Source organism: Hydra vulgaris, chromosome 07, assembly GCF_038396675.1.
Source record: "Hydra vulgaris chromosome 07, alternate assembly HydraT2T_AEP".
NCBI lineage: Eukaryota > Metazoa > Cnidaria > Hydrozoa > Anthoathecata > Hydridae > Hydra > Hydra vulgaris.
This window is the reverse complement of record NC_088926.1, coordinates 13,548,559-13,572,190: the sequence shown is the minus strand read 5'-3', so window position 1 is coordinate 13,572,190 and position 23,632 is coordinate 13,548,559. Positions and strand designations below refer to the sequence as shown.

Here is a 23,632-nt window from a genome sequence, read left to right as displayed (position 1 = left end):
TGCTCTTACTGGTCTTATTTAATAACTATTGCATTTTTTCAAAGTAACATATTCTTTTCTCAAACTACAATGATTAAGTTATCTTTTAACATTTTAACTATTTATATTTCTTGATTTTCAATGTTTAAAAACTATTTTAAAAATGCTGAGTGTCCGAAGTCACCTTGCATGCGGGGTGACTTCGGACACAAAATACGCACATGTATAGGGAAGATTATGGACATCAAACAAATAAATACGCAATTTCAACAATGATAGTTTATTTTTCAGTTATAAATTATTGCAATTGGTATTCATCCAAATTGCACTTAAAATATATCCTTTCCTTAAAACGAGATCTTTTATCTGTAGGAACTTGCAATGCAATGCAAGCACAACATCGGTTTAGGCGATGAACATAAATTCTTCATTAGTTCTTATAAATGTATTGGAAGGGATTTTCTTTTCTTTAAAACTCCACTTCATAACCACCTTTCACTTTTTTAACAACTTTTGCTTTCCATATCAGTATACCATTACAATTATAAATCTTCTTTCCGGCACATCAAAAGTATCAGCATTGCTGTCACTGAATCCATCGTCATAAAAGTTATATGTACTCTCAATTGTTGAAATTTTTAGGTATATTAATTCATTTGACAACGATTCTTGAAGGATTGCTTTTTTAGAGGTTTTTCCTTGTAGAATCTTCTTCTTGGTTGTCTTTTTTGTAAGCTTCTTCGCCATTCTTGCTTTTTTTTGCAGCTGCAAGTGCCTCTTTTTCCGGTGTATCTGTGGTTATTATCAATCTACCATAATTATCCATAGGAAATTGTTATTTTTACTTTATTAAAGCATTGGAGAAGACTTTAGATAATGTCTAAAGTCTCTCTATAAGGGGTGTATTGAGAAAATCAAGGGAATCAAGGGAATCGTTTAAAACTTATATATATAGATTACAAATACTGACATCCCCAACGTCCACAGGTCTCCGTTTGTTCTAAAAAAAATTGCACCAATTCTGGCAGAGTTCATAACTAGGATCTAAATGATTCACTTGGAATTGATTTTCTTACATCAAAGAACCAAAAAATCGTTTTTTCACTCTAAAATCTGTTTTTTAGCGGGAAACTGTAACCTAACTATTTTAAAGCTAAGAGCGTATGTCTACCAACATATAGACTATAGACAATATTGTTCTAATGTTAACAGGGTAGGAGATTTCGAAGTGTCCATTCTCTCCCCGATACCTTAAAGTATATGGTTTATAATATGGAAAATTACTTTAACAAAATCATTATAACTTGAAAAAACGTTGTATTTTGTTTTTGAGATTTCTTACAAATGATTCTGAAATTGTTTAGTTTCCTAATAAATACTAAATCACTACTTTTACATTATAACAATTTTTTGTGTCTTTGCGTTTAAAGTAAGGATGTACCGGAATTCCAGCCGGATTTTTTTCCCTTCTGGCTGGAATTGAAAAAAAAAATTTTATGTTTATTTTTATGACATGTGACACAGGCTGTGTAAATAAATCAGAAAAACATTATCCTACAGAGCAATGAAGAACTATAGGTAAACCTAGGTAAAAAGTACAAATGTAATTTTATTTGCAGAAATAGTAGTACTACCTGTAGCAACCGGGTGGAAATAGTAGTACTTCCTGTAGCAACCGGGTGGGCAGCAGGGGCGTTTGCCCCCCAATAATTTTTCGAATAAATAATTTTGAAGAAATTAACTGAAAAAATGACCTAAAAAAAAAGGTCCTCAAAACTATTAAGGGGTAGTTCTGCCCCCCCACCCACCCTCAATATAATTTTTGTTACTACGGCCCTGCACTGCAAATACATTTGCAAAAATTACATTTGCATTTTTTGCCTCGGTTTAACTATAGTTTTTCATTGTTCTGTAGGATAATGATTTTTTGATTTATTTACAAAGCCTGAGTCTTAAGTCATAAAAATAAATGTAAAAAAAAAAATTTCAATTCCAGCCAGAAGCGAATTGAACTAAAAGACAGAAATTCCGGCCGGAATTCCGGTTCATCCCTTGTTTAAAGTCTCACCCCCTCACCCCCAAGTTTCGTAAAGACTCACCCCCAATTCGAAACAATTTTCAAATTTTAGTAAACTTTTAAGTAAAACAATCAATATAAAGACAAGTTCTCAACTGGTATCTGCTCTTTTGTAGAATGGTTAGATGTTTTTTTTTTAATTATGTTATTACTTTTGCTTACATATGTAAATCTAAAGTATACTTAAAATAACACATGTAACTCTAAACAAATACACAAAAGAAACGAATTTATGCACATTTATTCTACAAAGCAAGTACATGTGTTGTTTTTCTAGATCAAGCTCACCTATTAGACAAGAATGATTTACAGAAAAACGCATTTGTGTTTTTGTAAAAGAAACTTATGTGGATGGGGTCTCGAGATTTGATTAATCAATGTATATTTATTTAACAAATGTAATACTGTGTTATATAAAAAGAATAATATTATAATACTTTTTTTTGTAAATGAACAACGCTAATAGGTAAAAATTATTTGAAGCAAAAACCTTGCACATAAAAACAACAACAACAATAACAAAAAAAAAAGAAGTAAACTATTAGCAATATAAACATAAATAAGAATATATAATAATAAAACTAGTGCTTATAACCATAATAATGATAATGATAATAATAGTATTAATAATTACCATATGGTTATAACTATAGTTTTGAAGAAAATAGAATGTAGTTTTAGTTGCATTATAATATTTTTTGAATTGATTGCTTTTTATATAGTTATCGTTTGAAGTTATTATTTTATTTTATTATTGTTTTATTTTTTTTACCTTAGTCTTTTCTAATTTTTTAATTCTGTTGGGAGAAAGTGTATATCTTAGTAAACAAGATTTTATGAGCAGCTAAGTGATGGAACACTAGTTTCTTAAATGATGTTTATTGGTTAGTAATAAGTCCAACTGACAGTTTCATATTTATTGTGAAATTTGCTTTTGGAAGTTGAATCACCCCTAGCTTTTTTTGTTTTTAAAAACAAAATATCTATGATTTATGACTCATTTTTGTACCTTTCACAACTCCTTTATAATTTTAGTACCTTTTATGTTTTTCTGTCATCTATTAAGTACAGACAAGCACTCCATATTTAATGTGATCTCTTACTAAGGGTAGATACAATATCTCTGAGCTATGGTTTTTGTTTTTTTCTACTTTAATTTTTTTTTCTGTTGAAAAACTCGTTTTCTGTTGTAAAGAATAACCAAATTAATTATGTTGGCTCAAAAGAGCTTATACTAGTCTATAACAAAATAATAAAATGCATAAAGTATAAATAGTATAATTCAAAATGTATATGTATACATAAATATATTGATAATAATAAATGTGTATATATATATCACATTAACATAACATTTACTCTCCTCTTAGAAGTGTTCAGGTGTATTTGTAAGTTAATTTTTTTTGGTGCTTTAGAAATTCGTGAAGATCTACGAGGAAGAATGTTAGTTTGCTCTACAGGATTCATTTTGTTTTCTAGTTCCTTTTCAAAGATTAAAGGAGTTTCATTGCTACCATTAGGGGTCGGGATAGTTATCGATGACTGTCACTTCTAAATTGTTGTTTGATGTTTGTATTATAGGACTTGTTCCAATGGGAGTCAGCTGTTTTGTAGACACTGTAGTCTCATGACCACTAAGAAATCTCACATAAGCATAATGAGGATTTGCTTCAATGAGCTGAACCTCATTTACTGAATCTTCATATTTACTTTGCATTGCATTTCTTTTTACAAATACAGGTCCTGGGTTGACAAGCCATGAAGGAATTGAGGACCCCGATGATGATCTTTGTTGAAAATTGAAAAAATGTTCATGTGGACTAAAATTAGTAGAAGTACATAATAGAGATCTTGTAGCATGAAGTGCATCAGGTAGAACTCTTTTCCATGATGATATAGGCAGATTTCAAGATTTCAGAGTGAGTAAAATTGATTTCCAAATAATTCCATTGTATCTTTCAACTTGTCCATTTCCAGTCGGGTTGTAAGGGGCTGTTCTGCTAGTTGCAATCCCTTTTGATAAGAACCAATGCTTTGATTCAGAAGATATTAATGAGGATCCGCGATCAGAATGAACATAGTTAGGCATACCAAACATGGAAAAACGATAAACAGTTAAACAGTTTATTATTGTCTGGTTTGTCATATCTTTTATAGGATAAGCAAAAGAAAAACGTGAGTATTTGTCTACAATTGTTAGCATATAATATTCAGGGGTTTAAGAAGGTAATGGACCTTTGAAGTCAATAGGTTTTTTGCTTTAAAGTCAATAGGTTTTTCGAAAGAACATTTGAATGGCTGAGTTGCTTTAATTAGGTGCACATTATTTGGGCGATAGTATTTGGGTTTTATTTCTTCAGATATTCTACAATCTCTAGGGAGGTTTCTTGATCAAATAAAATGATAGAGGCAAATAACACCAGGATGGCAAAGTGCAGAATCATATAATGATTCTGAACTTATTTCTGCACATCTAACACAAGTAAATGTATCTGGATATCATAAGAATATGGAGACAAGGCTGTTCTCCAACACATTATTTTATCATTCTTTATTTTATTGCTTGAATTATAATCATACATAAATGCCACAGATCGTTGGTCAGTGATGAGAATGAAATGTCGACCAAAAAGAAAATAGTGCCAATGATTAATGGCTTCGTTTATTGCTTGAGCTTCTTTCTCCACTGATGAATAGTATTGTTCACTCCCTTGAAGGGTTCGTGAATGGAAGGCAACAGACCTTCCATCCTGGTTAAGTGTGGCGAATATGGCAAAATCAGAAGCATCAGTCTCTACAGTAAAAGGTATATTCTCATCAATCCACAGTGGGCCAGAATTTAATTTTACTGGACAAAAGTTATAACTAATTAAATATTAAGGCAATATTGACTAAGAGTAGGATGAGTAATAAAATGATATCTGCGCTTCTTATGAAGGTGTTATTTTTATAATTCGTTGCCATGGATATCTAATTTGGATAGCAAAAACCTAGTTTTGATATTTGCAGATATTTTTACGAGTGCTATGTTCACCAAATTTTATATGAGTATCAAAATGAGGTCGTGCTTTTTAAAAAAGTGAATATATTTTTATTTAGTTGCTATGGATGTCAAATTTTGCTTAGCAACTAACTTTTATTACACCATTTTGCGTTTAAGTTGGTCAGTTTTCACTTTAATTTGGCCAACTTAAATGCAAAAAGGTGTAGTTGCGTATGGTTTATCTGTGCTATGTACACAATTTAGCACATGTTTTATTATGAGATCCTCACTACTTGCTTGCGTAAAGCGAAACTTATTTAAGTTTAATATGATTAACTAGTGTTATTACACATGATATTACACATAGCTAGATAAACTTGTTTTCCGGCACAAAAAAAAAAAAAATTATATTATATATATGTATGTATATATATATATATATATATATATATATATATATATATATATATATATATATATATATATATATATGATTTATATGTTGACATCTTGTATGAGAGTATATATATATATATAAACTAATTTAAAACATAAGATAATACCAATTCTCTCAATAATAAATAATTTATTTGAAATTTTCGCCGGGTAATAGGCACCGGCATCATCAGCATATAATATAATATAATTCAGTTTATTATTAATATCAATTAATTAATAATATCAAGAAAATTTCAAATAAATTATTTAGTATTGAGAGAATTTGTATTATCTGATGTTTTAAATTAGTTTATATATGTATATATATATATATATATATATATATATATATATATATATATATATATATATATATATATATATATACATATATACATATATTATTGTTTAGTATGAGTAAGACCGTATTATATTTTTTCCGCATTTCTTAAAATTTTGTGCAAATAAAAATTTTTGAGCGGAATTACAGATTTTTTGTTAAGTGAAAATTTCAAATGTGAAAGAAAATCAAAGTGGCGCCTAGTAGCAGCCAGATTTATGAAATTATAAAAGCAGGCATATACAAGCTTCAAAATATCAGAGTATAAAAACAAGATGTAGCAATAAAAAAAAGTATTTTAAAAGCAGAAATTAAACAATAAAATATAACATATTAAGCATATTTAAAGTAGCTATAAATGTGTTAATTATTTACCAATATTAGTCTAACAACTTTTAAAATTCAGATAATATATAGAGTTATAACATAATATTTTAAAAAGTGCAATATTTTATGTGAAAGGTATTTATTTCCATCGATTTTTAAAGAACAATTTCCTCTTTATATATATATTTTTCTAATTTACATTCACGATTACTTTAACAACATCATTAGTATATTCATTAAAACTTTAAGTGTATATAAACGGTTTTAAATTGTTTTATAATATCTATATAATGGTTTAAAACCATTATGATATCAAAATTCTAACTTTGGTTTTTATACTTTTGTCCAGTCACTGGCCCACTGTGCAAATGGTTTTGCATGAAAAAACAAACTCATTTTTTAATCTTTCCAATGCTGGTATTTGCTGCTGATTGAGTGGGAATTGTTTTCTAGTAAATGTTGGTATATAATGTTGGAGAGTAAGCCATTTATAAATTCATCACGAATCATTTCAGATTTATATTGCTCAGCACTTACAGCAGTGAACTTATAGTCCTTAGATAAATTTTTAAATTCACTCAGTTTCTGCTTCCATGTTAACAAAATGCGTCTGGCAAATATTTCATTCTTTGGTTTTATGTAAATAGACTCAAGAATATTTGTTGCTTGTTCAAACTCATCACACTCTAATATAAATTTATAGACATTAGGTTCAATATGGTTTATAAGAAGATTAAGCTTGATGGAGTTATCATCAACTTACAAAATTGTCAAATGTTCTTAACCAATGGTTGTATGTTTTTGCTGTATCTGGTGAGTTCATCAGGTTTCATGAATCGCTCCATCTTTCTTTTATTTCATGGTAATATTTTAGTTCTTTTGATTATAAAGAATTACCAAAGTAATTATGTTGGTTTAAAAGAGCATATATACATAAAGTATATATAGTATAATACAAAACGTATATGTATACATAAATATATTGATAATAATATATATGTATAATATACATATACTATATGTATATCACATTAACATAACACCTATTTCAATATTATAAAAGTGTCTTGTTATACATTTAGGTAATTTTATTTACTTAAGTTGCCTTTGATTACTTTATATTTAAATAGTAATAAAAATAAAAATAGCATAAAGTTATATTGTTATTTTATTAAATTGATTGATTAATGTTTTATAAATGTTTACAGTAAACAGGTTACTTGTATTGATATCATTATGTAATAATATGTAAATATTATTATATAATGATAATATTTTTATATTTTGCATCTATAAAGTATGAAATACAAAAAAGTAATAATCTCCATTTAGCATGGTAAGAATAAGTAATAACCTTTATGGAAGTATTTTATTTTATTGTGAATTTTTTTCTATAATTTAGTATTTTTTATACAATTTTTAGGATAAAAAAAATTTAAAAAAAGCACAATTTTTTTTAAACAGATTTAATATTCTCAAATATATTAAAAATGGAAAAGCTTTAAATTATATTATAAAATTATGCACGTTTGATATTAAATGCAAGTATATAATATTAAGTTTGCCATCTATGTTTGATATAAATTAGCATCGTACATTTTATTTACATTGTGTAATATGATAAAAGTTTCAACTGAGTTGCAATAAAATTTGATCCACATCAATTTTATTAAAGTTTTTAAATACTATATTGACCTTTTTTTTAATAAAAGTTTTTTTGTATCGGCATTTTTAAATATAAACTTACTTACAAGGGTCTAGTTACTAGTGCAGCTGAAGCCTGTTAGTTCCATGCTTTCTTATTTTCACATCTTTATTTACTTTTCTTTTATAAAAATGCAAACTCTCTAAATGCTGATACCCAATTATATGTATCCTTATGCTCTGCATGTCCAAACTACCTTAATCTTCTTGGATGCTATTTATCAAATAAAACTCACCGTTTCTGTTCTCAGTTTAAGATTTTTTTCTTATTTTTTTGAGTCACTCAAGACACACATTTAATCATTGTCTTTTCTGTTCTTTTCAGGCGCTTGACATCACCTACCTTTATTGTCCATTTTTTATTGCCATATAACTTTAAATGTATATTATGCATAACTTTTATTAAATCATTAATGAAGTACCTCTTGCTGTTAAAGGTGGAGATAATTGTCTTGATTTGGCCTTGGAAAAATTCAATAAATAAAGGTTTTTTGAACATGAAAAAATATTTACAGTAAAAAGATGTGACTTAGCTGAATCACATGTTGTGCAAGATTGTGTTTCATTCTACTTTTGGACAATGCTACTGAGGCCTAAGCTTGGCAAGTCTTACCATAATAATTTTTTAATCTTTTCTAAAAGAGAAAGATCTGAAAACAGCACAACAATAGTATTTCATGCAAGGATGGGATTTATCAAAGTAGATAGTGGAATCAGAAGTAAAAAAATTGTGAGTATAATAAATAAAGGCAACTGTAGCAGATTTACAAAAACTTTTACAAAAGATAGGATGTATGGTTTCTAATGTCAGTAATGAAAGATAATCCAAGAAAACTTAAAGTAGACTCAGTAAGAGTGTTATAATTCATCAAGATAGAACTATCAACATTGTTACAAGAGTGTTTATAGTCCTACTGGTTTGCAGTAAATAACTGAGGTTTATTTGGATTATAATTCACTAGCCCCTGCGAGCTCTAAGCTTTTACAGAAGAGATTATATTTAAGCTTGTTTTAAAATATGATTGAAAAGTGATGATTTTTTATTAAGACTGAAGCAAATAGTTGTGCCATCAGATAATAGAGCCACTTTAGAGGTTAGACTGTCAAAAAGATCAAAAATGTAGATGAGAAACAAAATAGGACTAAGGATTAAACCTTGTAGTGTCCAACTATTGTGAATGCACTAAAATTCAAATCAACTTTTACCTTAAAACCGCTACCTTTTTGTTTTGGTTGCTGTTGTAACATTTTTTATACTGGTGCAGTTTTTACTACAGATGAGCTCTTTTGCCATCTATTTTGTGTTGTCAACTTTATTTGTAAGCATTTTTTCACCTAACTTACAGTCTACTTCAACATCATACAGTCTACTTTGACAAAATCTCTATTTTTCCTAACCATTTGCTCTACATCTTTGAACATTTTTTTATTTTCTAAATTTATCATCTTACTTTATTTATATTATATTTATATTTAGCATAAATAAATTATATATAAAATTAAAAGTTCTTAGTATTTTTTTAATCTTAAAACTTTTAAAAATTTCTAAATATAAGACTTTAAAAATTTTTAGACTAATTACTTTTTCTTTCTAGACTAATAAATTAAAATAGTTTAATAAAATACTTAATTTTGATATAATTGATGAGCAAAGAATACACAGTTGATGTTGAAAGTTTGAAAATGAGAAACTTATGGAAGTACTGAAGATGTATAATATAAAAAATGATTTAATATTGATAACCTTACTTTATTGTTTTTTTTTTTAAATCTTAAAGTATTATGAAATATATTAAAATTAGTGTTTCTGTAAAATATACTTAAAAATAATTATTTTTAATGAATTGCTTTTGGAAAATTTTGTTGTTTTTACTTATCTTTTATTTTTAAGGGTGGAGGCAAGGTATATCCCTATCCAAAATATGTGTGGTCACCGGCTGGTGGGTGGTGGTGTCAACCAAGAAACTGGAAACGAAATTCTGCAATTGCCTTGGCTTGTACTTTTGTTATTTCAATACCTATTATTTGGTTAGACTTTCAATTACAGGTTTGCATTAATTTATTTTATTGCCTTTTTGTAATGAGTGGTTAAATGTTTTATAAAAAAACATATTTTACTAAGTATATTATTTAGTTCATTTCAAACCATCTTTGATTTATCCTAATTTTTTTAGTATCTTCATTATATAAATGTGTTATTTTTCAGATTTTAAATTACCTGCTTTATAAACACTATTTAATGATAAAAATAGCTTTAGAACCTTATACATTTTTTAACATTGTTAATTGGGACATTACTTTTTCAAGTCTTATATCAAATCAAATATATTTTGAAATAAGTTAAAACATTTCGAAGGAAATATTATAACTTCGAAATTTACAATAGTACAAGTACTAATATAAAGTAAATACTTGATATACAACATAACCTTATAATCAATGATGAAAATAGTTATAACAACTGATATCAACAACTGATATCTACTACTACTACTACTACTACTACTACTACTACTACTACTACTACTACTACTACTACTACTACTACTACTACTACTACTACTACTACTACTACTACCAGTGGCGTCCTGAAGAGAATGGAAAGGAGGGAGGGGTGAAATATGACTTTTTGCCGTCTAGATTTACATTTTATTAGAAAAAGACAAAAAAAAATAAAAGGTTCTTGTTTTTAAATATTTACCAACTGAAAGTCTACATTTGCAGACAAGGTAGATATAGCCAATATTTGCTGACAGGTTTTTTATAGTCAGGGGGTTAGACACCCCCTACGCCCCCCGTAAGGACGGCCCTGACCACTACTACTACTACTACTACTACTACTAATAATAATAATAATAATAATAATAATAATAATAATAATAATAATAATAATAATAATAACAATAATAATAACTAGCAGTAGGCAACATTTATTTACTAACCCGTAATACGGGTTAGTAAATAAATTATTAATAACAATTTAATTTTTATTTATTTTCTCTAATGAAATATAAATTTATTAATACTTTTTTAGTTCTGCTTACTTTTATTTTTCTTGGCTTCTTAGTTAAACAAAACTGTTAGCTTCATTAAAGATACAGTTAACCATTTATTCCACAACATTTGAACATTAAATGCGCAAATCACAACAAAATCGTTTTGTTAAAATATGACTTGAATTATATGCATAGATCATCCAAGTCTTATTTAGTAATTAAAAAAGTAAAAAAAGTATTAGTAAATAAATTAATAATAACAATTTAATTCTTATTTATTTTCTCTAACGAAATATAAATTTAATAATGTTTTTCTAGTTCTGCTTACTTTTATTTTTCTTGGCTTCCTAGTTCAAATAAATTGTAAGCTTCATTAAAGATACAGTTAACCTTCATTAAACTTCATTAAAGATACAGATTACAGTTAAGTTTAATTCGCAACGTTCAAACATTATTTGCGCAAATTACAACTAAATCGTTATGTTAAAATATGACTTAAATTATATGCATATATCATCCAAGTCTTATTTTAAAATTGCGGAAAGTGGTGTAGTGTTAAAGCGCTCGCTTCATAAGCGAGAGGTTCCAAGTTCAATCCCCACCACGTCCCTGGTAGTACCGCGCTCAACTTGTTTCTCCGCGCAGCGGCCTTGTTCGTCAAGGTTTGTGTTTCGGAGTTATTGAGTTGAGAGAGGGTTATAACCACTATTAAGTAGCCTCCTCATCTGTAGTGGCCTTCTCGGCCTTGAAGAAGTGAATAAGAAAAAAAAAAAAAATTAAAATAATTTAAAATAATTATTACCGATAGGGACAATGATTAAACATATATTTAAAAATTTATGTGATTCCATATTAGCAGGAAGTTATAGAAAAGTAAGTTAGTAAAAATTAAAAAAGAACAAAATAGAAACCAGATTTTTAAAAACTACTTAACCCAGAGCATTTTGACAATGGTGTTCAATTTTGAAACCAATATCTTTTAATGAAAAGCCAACTCATTTAACTAATCTCATTTAAAGAGCAAAGTAATTAATAACACTAAAGATAAAAAAAAATTAATATGAGGTATAAAAATTGTACTGTAGTAATATCAAATGTTATCTTGGCTTTTAGTGAATGATTAAAAGCAGTTAGTGAAACTACCTATAATCATTTTTAACGATAGACACCAATGGGAAGGTAAGCCAAGCTGTCTATCAGCACAAAACATTACAACAATAGCATCACAACAATTACGCAAGACATTAGCAAATAGCTTAAGATATTTGTTAGATCACATTACGGTAAATATTAGCATACATGTTTTCTATATACATATAACTATAAAAGGCCAGAAAACAGACATTAAATATATAACAGTTAAGGGATTGTCCATAAATTATGCAAAGCAAAATATATTTAAAAAACAGAAGTAGGAGATATTAAGCTCTTTTTTTTTTTAATTTAAGTTTATGTCAAAAATTAGATTATGTTTTTGATAAAAAAAATTTTGTTCTAATTGTCAGGTTGGTATTTTTTAATTTAATTTTTTGATCTAACTTAAAGTGCTTATGTTACCAAGTGGTGTGGGTAATATGAGCACTTTTGCTACTTTTTTTAAACCTGTGTTTTTAACAAAAATTTTTGGGTGTCCATATATCTAAGCGAATGAATAGAGATCCCTAAAAATTGATTATTCGCAAAAATTTTGCATCCAGCATAATTATATATGAAAATATTCCAACTTCCGCTTAAGATGCTCATATTACCCTAATCTACCTTACACTTACTGTAGGAGAGCAAAAATTATTTACAAAAAAAAAATTTATATATATATATATATTATATATATATATACATATATATGTATATATATATATATATATATATATATATATATATATATATATATATATATATATATATATATATATATATATATATATATATATATATATATATATATATATATATATACACACACACAGTGGGCCCAGAAGTGGAAATAGAGAAAAAATATTTATTTGAGAAAGTCTATAAAAGTTATTTATTCAGAAAGTCAGATAAATTTGTGGATAAATAAAAAAAAAAATTATGTTTCTAGCTAATTTCTAAGTGATGATATGCAATTTTGAAATTGATGAATTTTCAATTTTTTTGTGTATCTATAAAAGTTTAGTAAATTCGGTTAGTTTCCATTCAAAATAAATTTACTGACATGAAAATTGATAAAACACTCATTAGTGATAAATTTGTTTATATAATTGAGAAGTTCCTGTGTCCTCTCCTTTTTCATCTTATCACCCAGTTCTGTAAAAGACTTTCTTTGTTTTGAAAAACATGGTTCTGTTATGCAAGCATCCTCTACTTCATAAATGATATCTTTTGATGCTTGTGAAAGTATAAATGCATATACATTTCTCTTGAAATGTTTCTCTTTCAGGCATTTATAACGTTTCCATGTTTTTTCACACACATTTTCGAACTCCAATGAATTAACTGATAATTCAAAATCTTTATAAAGTATTTCTTTAATGGCTGAATATGTTACTGAATTTGACTTGACAGTTTTGTCAGCTCTAACAAATTGTGTGAATAAATCTATTTCTGTGATGTATTTTACATTTTTATTTTCCTCCATTACATTTATTTTTTATTTTGCTTTACTTCTGTTGAAACAAACACAAAATCATATTAAATAACCAATAAAAAAATCTAAAATGTTCATATTTGTAACCAAAAGTAAAATATTCACATATTTTAAGGAAAAAATAATTATCACTGTTCAACTTTTTTAAATCATGTAAATAAAAAAAAGTGCTAACTTCCCTCAGTTCTCCTTAAAATATTTGAAAAGAAGAAATGTTAAATATTTTAAAAATGTATGACACAGTAGGTGCAAGTTAGCACTTTTAAAAAAGGGGCGACTGAATAAGTGCGAATTTCATAACTGCGAACCTGCATAAGTGCGACTGGCATAAGTGCGAACTGGCATAAGTGCGAACTGGCACAAGTGCGAACTTACATAAGTGCGAATCACTTGCAAAAACTTGCATAAGTGCGAACTAGCACAAGCGCGAACTGGCATAAGTGCGCCAAAAGAATTTGCAAACATTGGCATAACTGCGAACTGGCATAAGTGCGAATTGGCATAAGTGCGAATCAATTGCAAAAACTGGCATAAGTGCGAACTGGTACAAGCGCGAACTGGCATAAGTGCGCCAAAAGAATTTGCAAACATTGGCATAAGTGCGAACTGGCATAAGCGCGAAGTGGCATAAGTGCGAATCAGTTGCAAAAACTGGCATAAGTGCGAACTGGCACAAGCGCGAACTGGCATAAGTGCGCCGAAAGAATTTGCAAACATTGGCATAAGTGCGAACGAGCATAAGTGCGAACTGGCATAAGTGCGAATCAGTTGTAAAAACTGGCATAAGTGCGAACTGGCACAAGCGCGAACTGGCATAAGTGCGCCAAAAGAATTTGCAAACATTGGCATAAGTGCGAACTAGCATAAGTGCGAACTGGCATAATTGCGAACCAATTGCAAAAACTGGCATGAGTGCGAACTGGCACAAGCGCGAATTAGCATAAGTGCGCCGAAAGAATTTGCAAATATTGGCATAAGTGCGAACTGGCATAAGTGCGAATCAGTTGCAAAAACTGGCATAAGTGCGGCATAAGTGCGAACTGGCATAAGTGCGCCGAAAAAAGTTGAAAATTTTGGAATAAGAGGGCAGTTGCTTAAGTGCACCGAATAGATTTTTCAACTTTTTCTTAGTGGGGACTCTTGAATTTTTTTATTTTAAAAAATACTCAGTAAATATTATTATTTTCTTTGTCTAAAACTCAATTTAAAAGTTGGTGTTGTCGTTCAAAAACTGTGCGGGAACGGGACACCTTAGTGAGGTTTCTATAAGGCTTAGTGGCCTCAATGCCACGAAGCCGTTTAGATCTTTTTTTTTTTTTATCAAAGGCTCCTAATAAATTGGGCTTTAATAAACGTTTTTTCCAAAGTTGGTTAGGCCCGGTAGTGGGCTCGTGTTACAGTCTTTGTTAATAAAAGTATTAAAAGAGGTTGTTGAACTTTCTAATGAATTACGAGGTTACTCCACACAATGTTTAAAATATTCTTTATATAAAATATTTACAAGTTGTTTGCCGTTTTGATAAGCAAGCTTTTGTTTATCAAAATACTACTTAATAGTTTGACTTATTCTCTTCTTTATTGCTGTAACTTGTCCAGTGAGCATGCATAGTGAACATAGAGTAAAGCATGCTGTGACAACCAATTTAATCAAGTTGTAGTTCCTACAATTAATCCAAGCATCACACAAAACATTTTAAATTTTTTCTTTTAAAGCAAAGTTCATGAATTTACATGTCTTGTTTATTTATTTCAAACTATATTTATAGTTAACAATTTACAATTGTTGTTCATATACGGGCAATATATGTTCATATGTCAGGCCTGTACACGGGCCTGAACATTAAGCTTGTGAACTTTTAATTTGTAAGGAAATCAAGTTCGTCAACTTTTTTAAATGTAACATTTTTAATCAACTCGTATTTCCAAAAAAATAAAATTTTAATTGTAATTTTATTACTGAGTGTTAATTTAGTCATTGCATAGTTGGGCCTGAGGTAAGCAAAACCATGCAAAATCAATATTGTGTTAGTCATTCAAAAACAGATTTAATATTAACCATACTTAATTTTTAGGTTCAGCATATCAATTTTACCAGGAAAATGGTAATATTTTATTTTTCAAATATTAGTCAAAATGAAAAATAAAATGAAGCCAGAGAAACAATTTTTTTCTATTCTAATGTCTTAACTCTACATATTAGGCCAAAGACACCATATATTGAAATAAGAAAAAAAGATATGAAAATTTAATTTTTATACAAGCATTTTTTCAAAGTACTTTTCTTAGTATGCCCTAACGTTTTTGTAACACTTTACTTAGCCCAAGCATAAATAAACTTATGGACAAATATGGATTATAGTTGAGCTCAAGTCTTTTGTTATAAATGATATCGATTCATCAGGGGGCGTTGACCTCATTTTTTAGTGTTTAATTATTCCAAACATGTATATGTTTATGTTAATGTCAAATAAGGATGCTTTGCCAAGTACTGTAATGATTGCAGCCTGGGAACCAAAAAAAAACTCAAAAAAAAGTAGTTATTTTACCATAATTAAATTATTTTCAATTTATCTACAAATTTAAAATTTCCAGAAATAATCTGCTGTGTTCGGTTTTTATGACCCATCAAAGTTTAATATCTCTTCAAATCGAAGGGGGGAGGGGGGGGGAGGGAATGAATCAAACTTTTTATGGTCATAATTTTAGAACACGAATATTAGAATTTTATTTCTAATAATCTATCATTTTGTTAATCGATCACTTTTTTTATGTATACATATATGCCAAAAAAATGACCATGTAAAGTTCGATCCCCCCCACCTCTTGGTTTGAAGAGACATGATAGTTAAATGAGTGTAGCGTTGAGCAACCGACCTAGCTTCATCAATTAGTTGTTTGTGCTAGGAGGATCGATCTTCATCGCACAAACGGCTAATTGATGTAACTAGTTCGGTGGCTCTATGCTGCACTCATTTATATTAGATTTCTTCTCCGTTAGACATCCTAAATTGGTCTCATATAAAAGTCTTGAGAACGTCGTATCCGGATAAACTAAAGACGTCTTTCTAGACGTCACACAGTAGTGTGTGTGTGTGGGGGGGGTACTTTATATTTCAATATAAAGTTTTAAAAGAAGAAAAAACAATATAATAGATTTGGAAGTTACATCATTTTATTACTTTATTCTACGCCATCAGCCAGGTTCGTATGAAATATTTCAATTTAAAGCTGTTTTCTTTATAAATATTGCATGTATCTAAGAATACTTTCTTAAAAAGTTTAACTATATCTATATTACACTTCTAATCTACGCTACAATAACTGTTAAAGTGACGTCCTTACAAAATTCAAATTTGATATGTTATTCTGAAACATCTCTTGAAACTATAGAATTTGAGTTGAAATTTATACAAATATTTTTATGGCAATACTAACCAGAAAATAAAATTATACTAAAAGAACATGCTTTCCTAAGAGTTATGTTATTATTATCAGGTGACATAGAACTATGACCTGGACCAATGTATTTGAACCATATTATTTCAGTGATGGAGAAACTTGAAAATATTCTGTATATGAAATGCTTACAATGTTTTCATTTAAATATCCGTGGCCTATGGAACATTTAGCATCATTTATTTGTTTAACTGCAACAAAAACATTGACATATTCGCCCATATAAACCCATATAAGCAAGGACGACCCTAGTGAACTATATCATATCAAGAGTTATGCATTTTTAAGCAGCATACGTAAAAACAGACGTGGTGGATGTGTTGCCGTTTACATATCTAATAAGTTAAACTAGGTAAGACGTAACGATCTCAAATCCAACGAAATAGAGAGCGTTTGTTTCGAAAAAATACTTCCAAAAACGAAGAGTATATTGTTTTGTGTCCTATATTGCCTACCGGATGACTCGAAATACCTTAGCCACAATTTCTCTAACCTATTTTCAGAAATGATATCTAAACCTAATTAACCTAATTTATTAAAAAAAATTTTAATTAGAGATCTTTATGTTAATTACATGAGGTCAAGTGATCACACTGAAATAAAATCAATGTTAAGATTCTATGGTTTCAAGCAACTAATAAAAAGCGCAACCAGAACAACGTTAACATCTTCTACTTTAATTGTCGTAATTTATACAAATAATCTCCGGAATGTGAAGAGAACCTTTTTTTAGTCATTTTTACGCTGTGGCACATATACAATCGATCTCAATGTACACTACAGCCACGTTTTATTTTTTTGCGGTCTTTATCAGTATGTACTAAATTTTCACGCGTTTTACTACATTTAGTTTTTCATAACAGTTTTTCCGTTTCAGTTTTTCAGTTTTCATTTTTTGTCTTTTGAAATTAAATTTTAAAATTATGTTCAAATATATACATCTCCTTCATACCTGGAGCATTATTAACTTAACAATAGGCAATGTAAATTTCATATTTTAAAACACTTCTTACTTCAATTATTTTTCATTTATTGAAACCCGTAGTGTTATAATTTTTCCAGAAATTTATTGATGTGTAGGTGTGAGTAGAAGTGGGACAAGCGAGCGGGAGAAGTGAGAACTATATAAAATCATTTGTCTAAAATAAGTTGAAAATTAGTTTAAGCAAACTATTTTAAACTGGTTTTAAATTTCAGTTTATTTTAAATGAAACACAAATAATCAATATTCAAAAGTTTTTGATTACATTTGACTATTGACTATTGCGGAGTTTCATTCTTTCTTTGAAACATTAATTGATATATCACAATATATGATTTTTTAAGATTTTTTATTATGCTTTTCGTTAAAAAGAAAATTAATAGTTTTAAATACTAGGGGGTTCTAGACCACCTAAATCCCCTGGTTACAGCTCTATTCGGGCAAAGCGATTATGCGGAACTTGAACTTTACGACCTTTATGATAATGTTTTAATTGGTTTTAGATTTAATTTAAATATTAGTTTGTTTTTAAGTTAGAGGCTGTTCAAATAATACGTAACACCTTTTTGGCTGTTTTTAGACACCCCACCCTTCCCCCATGTGACATTTTATGACATTTTCTGTCAACCTCCTCCCTTTTTCCAATATGAGACGTGGCGTTATTTTTACCCAATTTTTCAACTTTTCGCTAACATTTTCATTGATTCCGCTGTGACGAAAATTTAAATTTTTAATATTATATGTCTTAAATTAATTTACTTCTCTTTAATTCATTGTTTTATCAGTTATGCCAATATTACATGGGGCAGCACGCAAACTACTAAACTTAAAAAAATGCTTAGTGTTCAAAAAGATGCGTGTAGAATTATATACGGAAAAAAAAGAAGGGAGCACACGAAACCCTTAATGCTTGACATGAAAATGATGAATATTTATGAAATAAATATTTATCTACACCTAATTTTTATGTATAAGTTTACAAATAACCTAACTCCAGTAAATTTTAATTGTAAGTTTAAAAAAAATATAAATGAAAAGTATTTCCTTAGAACAAACCAATCAAATTTCTTTAAATTGCCTAAGAAACTAAACAAGTTTACAGAGTGTTCAATAGCATTTTTGCGGACCAAAAATATGGAACTATTTTAAAAAAAAAGAAGCTAAAAAAGATAATATAGTAAAATCATTAAACTCATTTAAGTTGCTAGCAAAAAAACACATTTTTAATTCGGAGGAATAACAAGAACTCCGTTAAGTTTTATCAAAATAGTTTTACTTTTTTATTCTTTGAAAAATTAATTGTACATATCTTTTGTAGTTATTTATGCAATGGTGTATATATTTTAAATCCTTGAGTATTTAAATTTAAAGTTTTTACATCTTACTTTTATCTGCAGTTTATTTGAACATTTTGACGACATTTTATTTTTTCAAGGGGCTCTATGAAAAGATTGTGGTGGTATTTTATCACCCATATCTTCTTTGAGTCCCGGTCTGTTTTTTATGTTGTTTTATTTGTTTATATATTTTATTACGTGATAATCTTATGTAACTTATTTTATTAAACAGCAAAATATATTCTAAACTAAAAAAAAAAAAAAAAAAAATTTAAATTTGACATGTGACATTTGGTAACACTTTCTGATCCCCCCTCCCACCTTAAAACTGTCACGTATTAACAGCCCCATATAGGTCTGTAAAAATGATACTTTCATATTGATGATAGTATTAAGTGGCTACAATTTTTTTAAATAATAAACATAATTTTTAATTATTCGACAAACAAAATTGCATTTCGAAATCTCAAATTTAATGTTTTATTATTTATTTATTTTATTTGTAAATATTATGATTCTTTGTAAGTTCAAATAAAAATATTTTTTTGTAAGTTCAAATAAATTTAGTTTTGAATACAACTATACTGTTAAATTTCAACAAAAAAGTTTGTATATGAACATTTATCAAGCAAATCACGCAAATGTTTGTATAAACATAACAACTGTTGCTCGGCAACGAGGACATTTTAACTGTAAATGTGGTATACACATTGTGCAAACCATGTGTCCACAGGGAACAGCAGCGAAGTTTGGAGTATTTTCTAAACAAACAGGACATGTTGTTCCATTAGTTTCATCCACTACTCTTGAAGTCTCCGTGATTGCAACAATTTCTGTAGAACTATGTAAGTTTTCTCCGAGTTGGAAGGTATTTTGCACTATAGCTACATCATCTGTATTTTGCACTATAGCTACATCACGTGGTATTGATACATTAAGTTGCTGGGCTTCATCTTGTGGTGGAATTAAATTAGGCTGTAAGGGCTCTATTTGACCTTGCGTAAATGATAAAACTGTTTCCAATTCCGGTGGTTGATTTATACGACTAACGCCAAGTTGATTGTTAAATAACGCATCTGCGCAATGTGAAACACTTTGTAGAAATTCCAATGAAGTTAGACGTCCGTTGGCCAAATTTTCAGTAGCAACTCTGATTTTACGATCATTTAAAACATATTTCTGCTTTCGTCTCCGACGAATCTGAAGTCCACATTCTAAACGTAATTTATCAAGTTGCTGGACTTCTGCAAACTTTCTTAGTTCTGCTAAAATATTAAAATAATTAAATGCAAATAAAAGATAAGTTCGAATTATATTTTTATTTTAGATTATATATATATAAATATATATATATATATATATATATATATATATATATATATATATATATATATATATATATATATATATATATATATATATATATATATATATATATATATATATATATATATATATACTTATAAAAACCCAAATGTTTGGATGAGCAATCTTTATTCGTTTTAAAAGCGAGGCATGGAAGCTTTCTTGATCAGAGTTCGTTCTTCTGGGACAACCAAAAACAGAAATTTTGTTACTGCCAATACGCCCAATCCAAAATGTTTCCATATAGGTCATTAAACTTTGACATTTTGCGAAGTCATTTGTACTTAATGACACCACAAACAAATTTGGATTCAAATTGCCTAATGTTGGCTGAATATGGTGAGGCGGTAGCAAAGAAAGACACAATAATAGTCTTATCCATTTCTTCAAATCACTGTGAACTTGCAATTTTAAAAGTCCAAACAATCCAAGATGTTTACACTTGTTAACCACAGCCTAAATATAAATAATTGCAAACATAAACTTTCAGTACAAATAAACATATATTTTTTTTAAATAGTATTTTAATTTAGTTTTAAAATTGCCATTTTATAACAAAGGTTATTGTATGTTTAGTTAAATATTTTTTTGCTTACATTTACGTAATGAAACCAACAGCCTGAAATTTCAGCTAAAGGATATTGAATTTCCAAGGTATTCATCAATGCTTGTTCATAGTCCGTCATTATCCGTAACGGTGACAAATGTGGAACGAGTTCAGCAACTTTAGAAAATGCAAGAGAATACAGCTCTTGCGTTTTTCTAGTCATAAGTATGAAAATAGTTGGGATAAACTAAAACAAAAAAATCTTTACTTCTTGATTCTTTACTTGCAGAACAACATTAATAAAAACAACTATAATTTATAAAAAACAGTAGTAATAACAATAATAACAAAAATAATAATATATGGAGGGTGAACAAGAAAAAACAGGGAATATATTTTGTTTTTTTTCAATTCATTAAGGTGCTCTAAAAAAATCTAAAGGTATTAAAAAACACCGCGGAAAAAATAGAATTCCTTTTTTACACCCTTCTTATATTATCTTTTATTGATTATCTTACATGATCAAGCAAAATGTATCCAAATGTTATCATTTGATAAAACATTCTCGGAACTACCTTAAATGTTCCGTCAACGTGCAAATCAGTCGGTGAAGCAACGACTGTTTTCCCGATAAATATGTGAGCATAATCGTTATTTATACGAACGTACCCTTTGTAAAAATCGGTCCCGTTTAAAAACTTACTTATGTTGTTTACTCTCAAAGAGTTGTCTAATTCCCCGCAATTGGCTGGTAATTGCGACTGCACTGATCTACGTCTGCGATACATAGTGCTTTCCATCATTCCAAAAGAAACGTGATGTGCTGATTGGTTACTAGCAGTTTCTTGGTCAAAAATATCTCGCAAACTTCCACTTGTAGTTTCAGCAGCTCGTTTTATTGATTGTTTTAATTTTAAAATTTCTTTTTTTTCAAAATCTGGCAAATGGTTATGCGGCGTTATTTGTACTAACCCTAGGCTTGGTTCACTTGTTGCACGACTTCTACAAAATTCATCCTTACATTTGAAACCGCCGCCATATGATTCTGTTGCTTTTTTGTCTTTACAATAATAGTAACCATTTTGGTAATAAATTTTTGAGTTTTTTCTTTCGCCTTCAAGTATTTCCATTTTAATGTTTAACTAAAAAAAGAAAAGTTTTCTTTTACTATACTTTTTTGTACTTTGATATAATAAATTGAAGCGTTAACATTAAATTTAATAAGAACGTACTAATCGTTCTAACATTTATAAACTAAACTTAAAAAAATTCGATTTTGTGTGTCACCAACCAGTTCTTCTTCTTTGTACCGGAATGTTTTATCTGAAAACGAATTAACGAAATTCCATTTTTAACCCAAAGCACTTATTTTAATTACTTTCTCCATTCGAATTTAACTGTTTTCTTTACTTCTGTAAATATTATGAAGAAATATGTTTTTTCAAAGTTGAGTTGCAAACTAAAAACTAAATTTTTTTACTACGGAATAATAATTCTTAGTATAGAAGTAATAAAATGTTTTAAATATTTGTTGAATATTGTAGCGAATATAGAGAACAATATACAGGGCCGGCGCTAGAGGGGTGCAATTAAGATTAAGCTGGTATATCCTTCAGAAAAATTAAATTTTTCAATTTTTTTTTTGTTTAATGTTATTTAAAATTTATTAGAGAATCATATTCTAAAAATCTTTTTTTTTTTAAATTTAGCTTAAAATTAACTTTAGGAAAGCAAACTTTACTAAACCTTACTTGTTTACGCGTCCCTGACAACCTCCTTAGCAAATAACGGTTAAATTTTTATTTGGCTATAAAATTCTCACCTAATAGAGTAAAATGGGGTCAAATGGAATAGTTAAGAATTTTAATTATTTTTACGGAAAAATGATTTCTAAAAAATATTTTTTTTAAAGAGAATATTGAGTTGTATTTAAATATATAAGAATCGGTATATAAAAATATAAAAAAAAATATTTTATTATACCCTAACATTCGGGGAGAATGAAATACGCAAATCTTTGTGCAAATAAAACAATTCTTTTCTGAAAAAAAACAATTATGAAACCGATAAAAAACAGTTTAAAAAACAACCGAATAAGAAAAAATTTCATTCATATCATTTCATATTAGAATAGATTTAATAACGATCGATTTGATTCGTTCGGGATGGCCCTGCCCACTGAGTGGGGTAATGTGGGCCTATGTTACTTTTTCGTATTTTTTTCATGAAATATACCAACTCATAGTAAAATATGACTTGAGTCATTGAGTATGTATCCAATTTAAAGATTTTGTTCAAAAGTTTAAAGATAATAGTGTTACAATAAATGCGCTAAATGCAAAATAACTTTATGTGTTCAAAACAGCAAATTAAAAAAATAAATAAATTAAACATTTTCAAGTTTCTCTTAGCGGTTTTCCAAAAAATTTTAGAAATTCAATTAACGTAGTAAACCATAACTTAAAACTATAA

General features: G+C 28.4%; 1 protein-coding gene and 1 long non-coding RNA gene across 2 annotated transcripts in view; one reads left to right on the top strand and one right to left on the bottom strand.

Moving 5' to 3' along the window:
- Positions 1 to 1,978: 1,978 nt before the first annotated feature.
- The window catches only part of LOC100200939 (uncharacterized), a 50,017-nt gene continuing 28,363 nt past the window's right edge, over positions 1,979 to 23,632 (top strand). The window contains exons 1-2 of the long non-coding RNA XR_010639573.1: positions 1,979 to 2,176; positions 9,740 to 9,895. This is a non-coding gene — a long non-coding RNA (uncharacterized LOC100200939). The remainder of the gene's footprint in view (positions 2,177 to 9,739; positions 9,896 to 23,632) is intronic.
- On the bottom strand, positions 19,713 to 22,776 carry LOC136082302 (uncharacterized). Its single transcript, XM_065801113.1, has 4 exons — positions 21,679 to 22,776; positions 21,210 to 21,407; positions 20,709 to 21,069; positions 19,713 to 20,513 (listed from the first exon to the last, which is right to left on the bottom strand). Exons 1-4 carry the CDS (start codon positions 22,288 to 22,290, stop codon positions 19,882 to 19,884), a joined length of 1,803 nt encoding a protein of 600 aa, XP_065657185.1. The 5' UTR covers positions 22,291 to 22,776; the 3' UTR covers positions 19,713 to 19,881.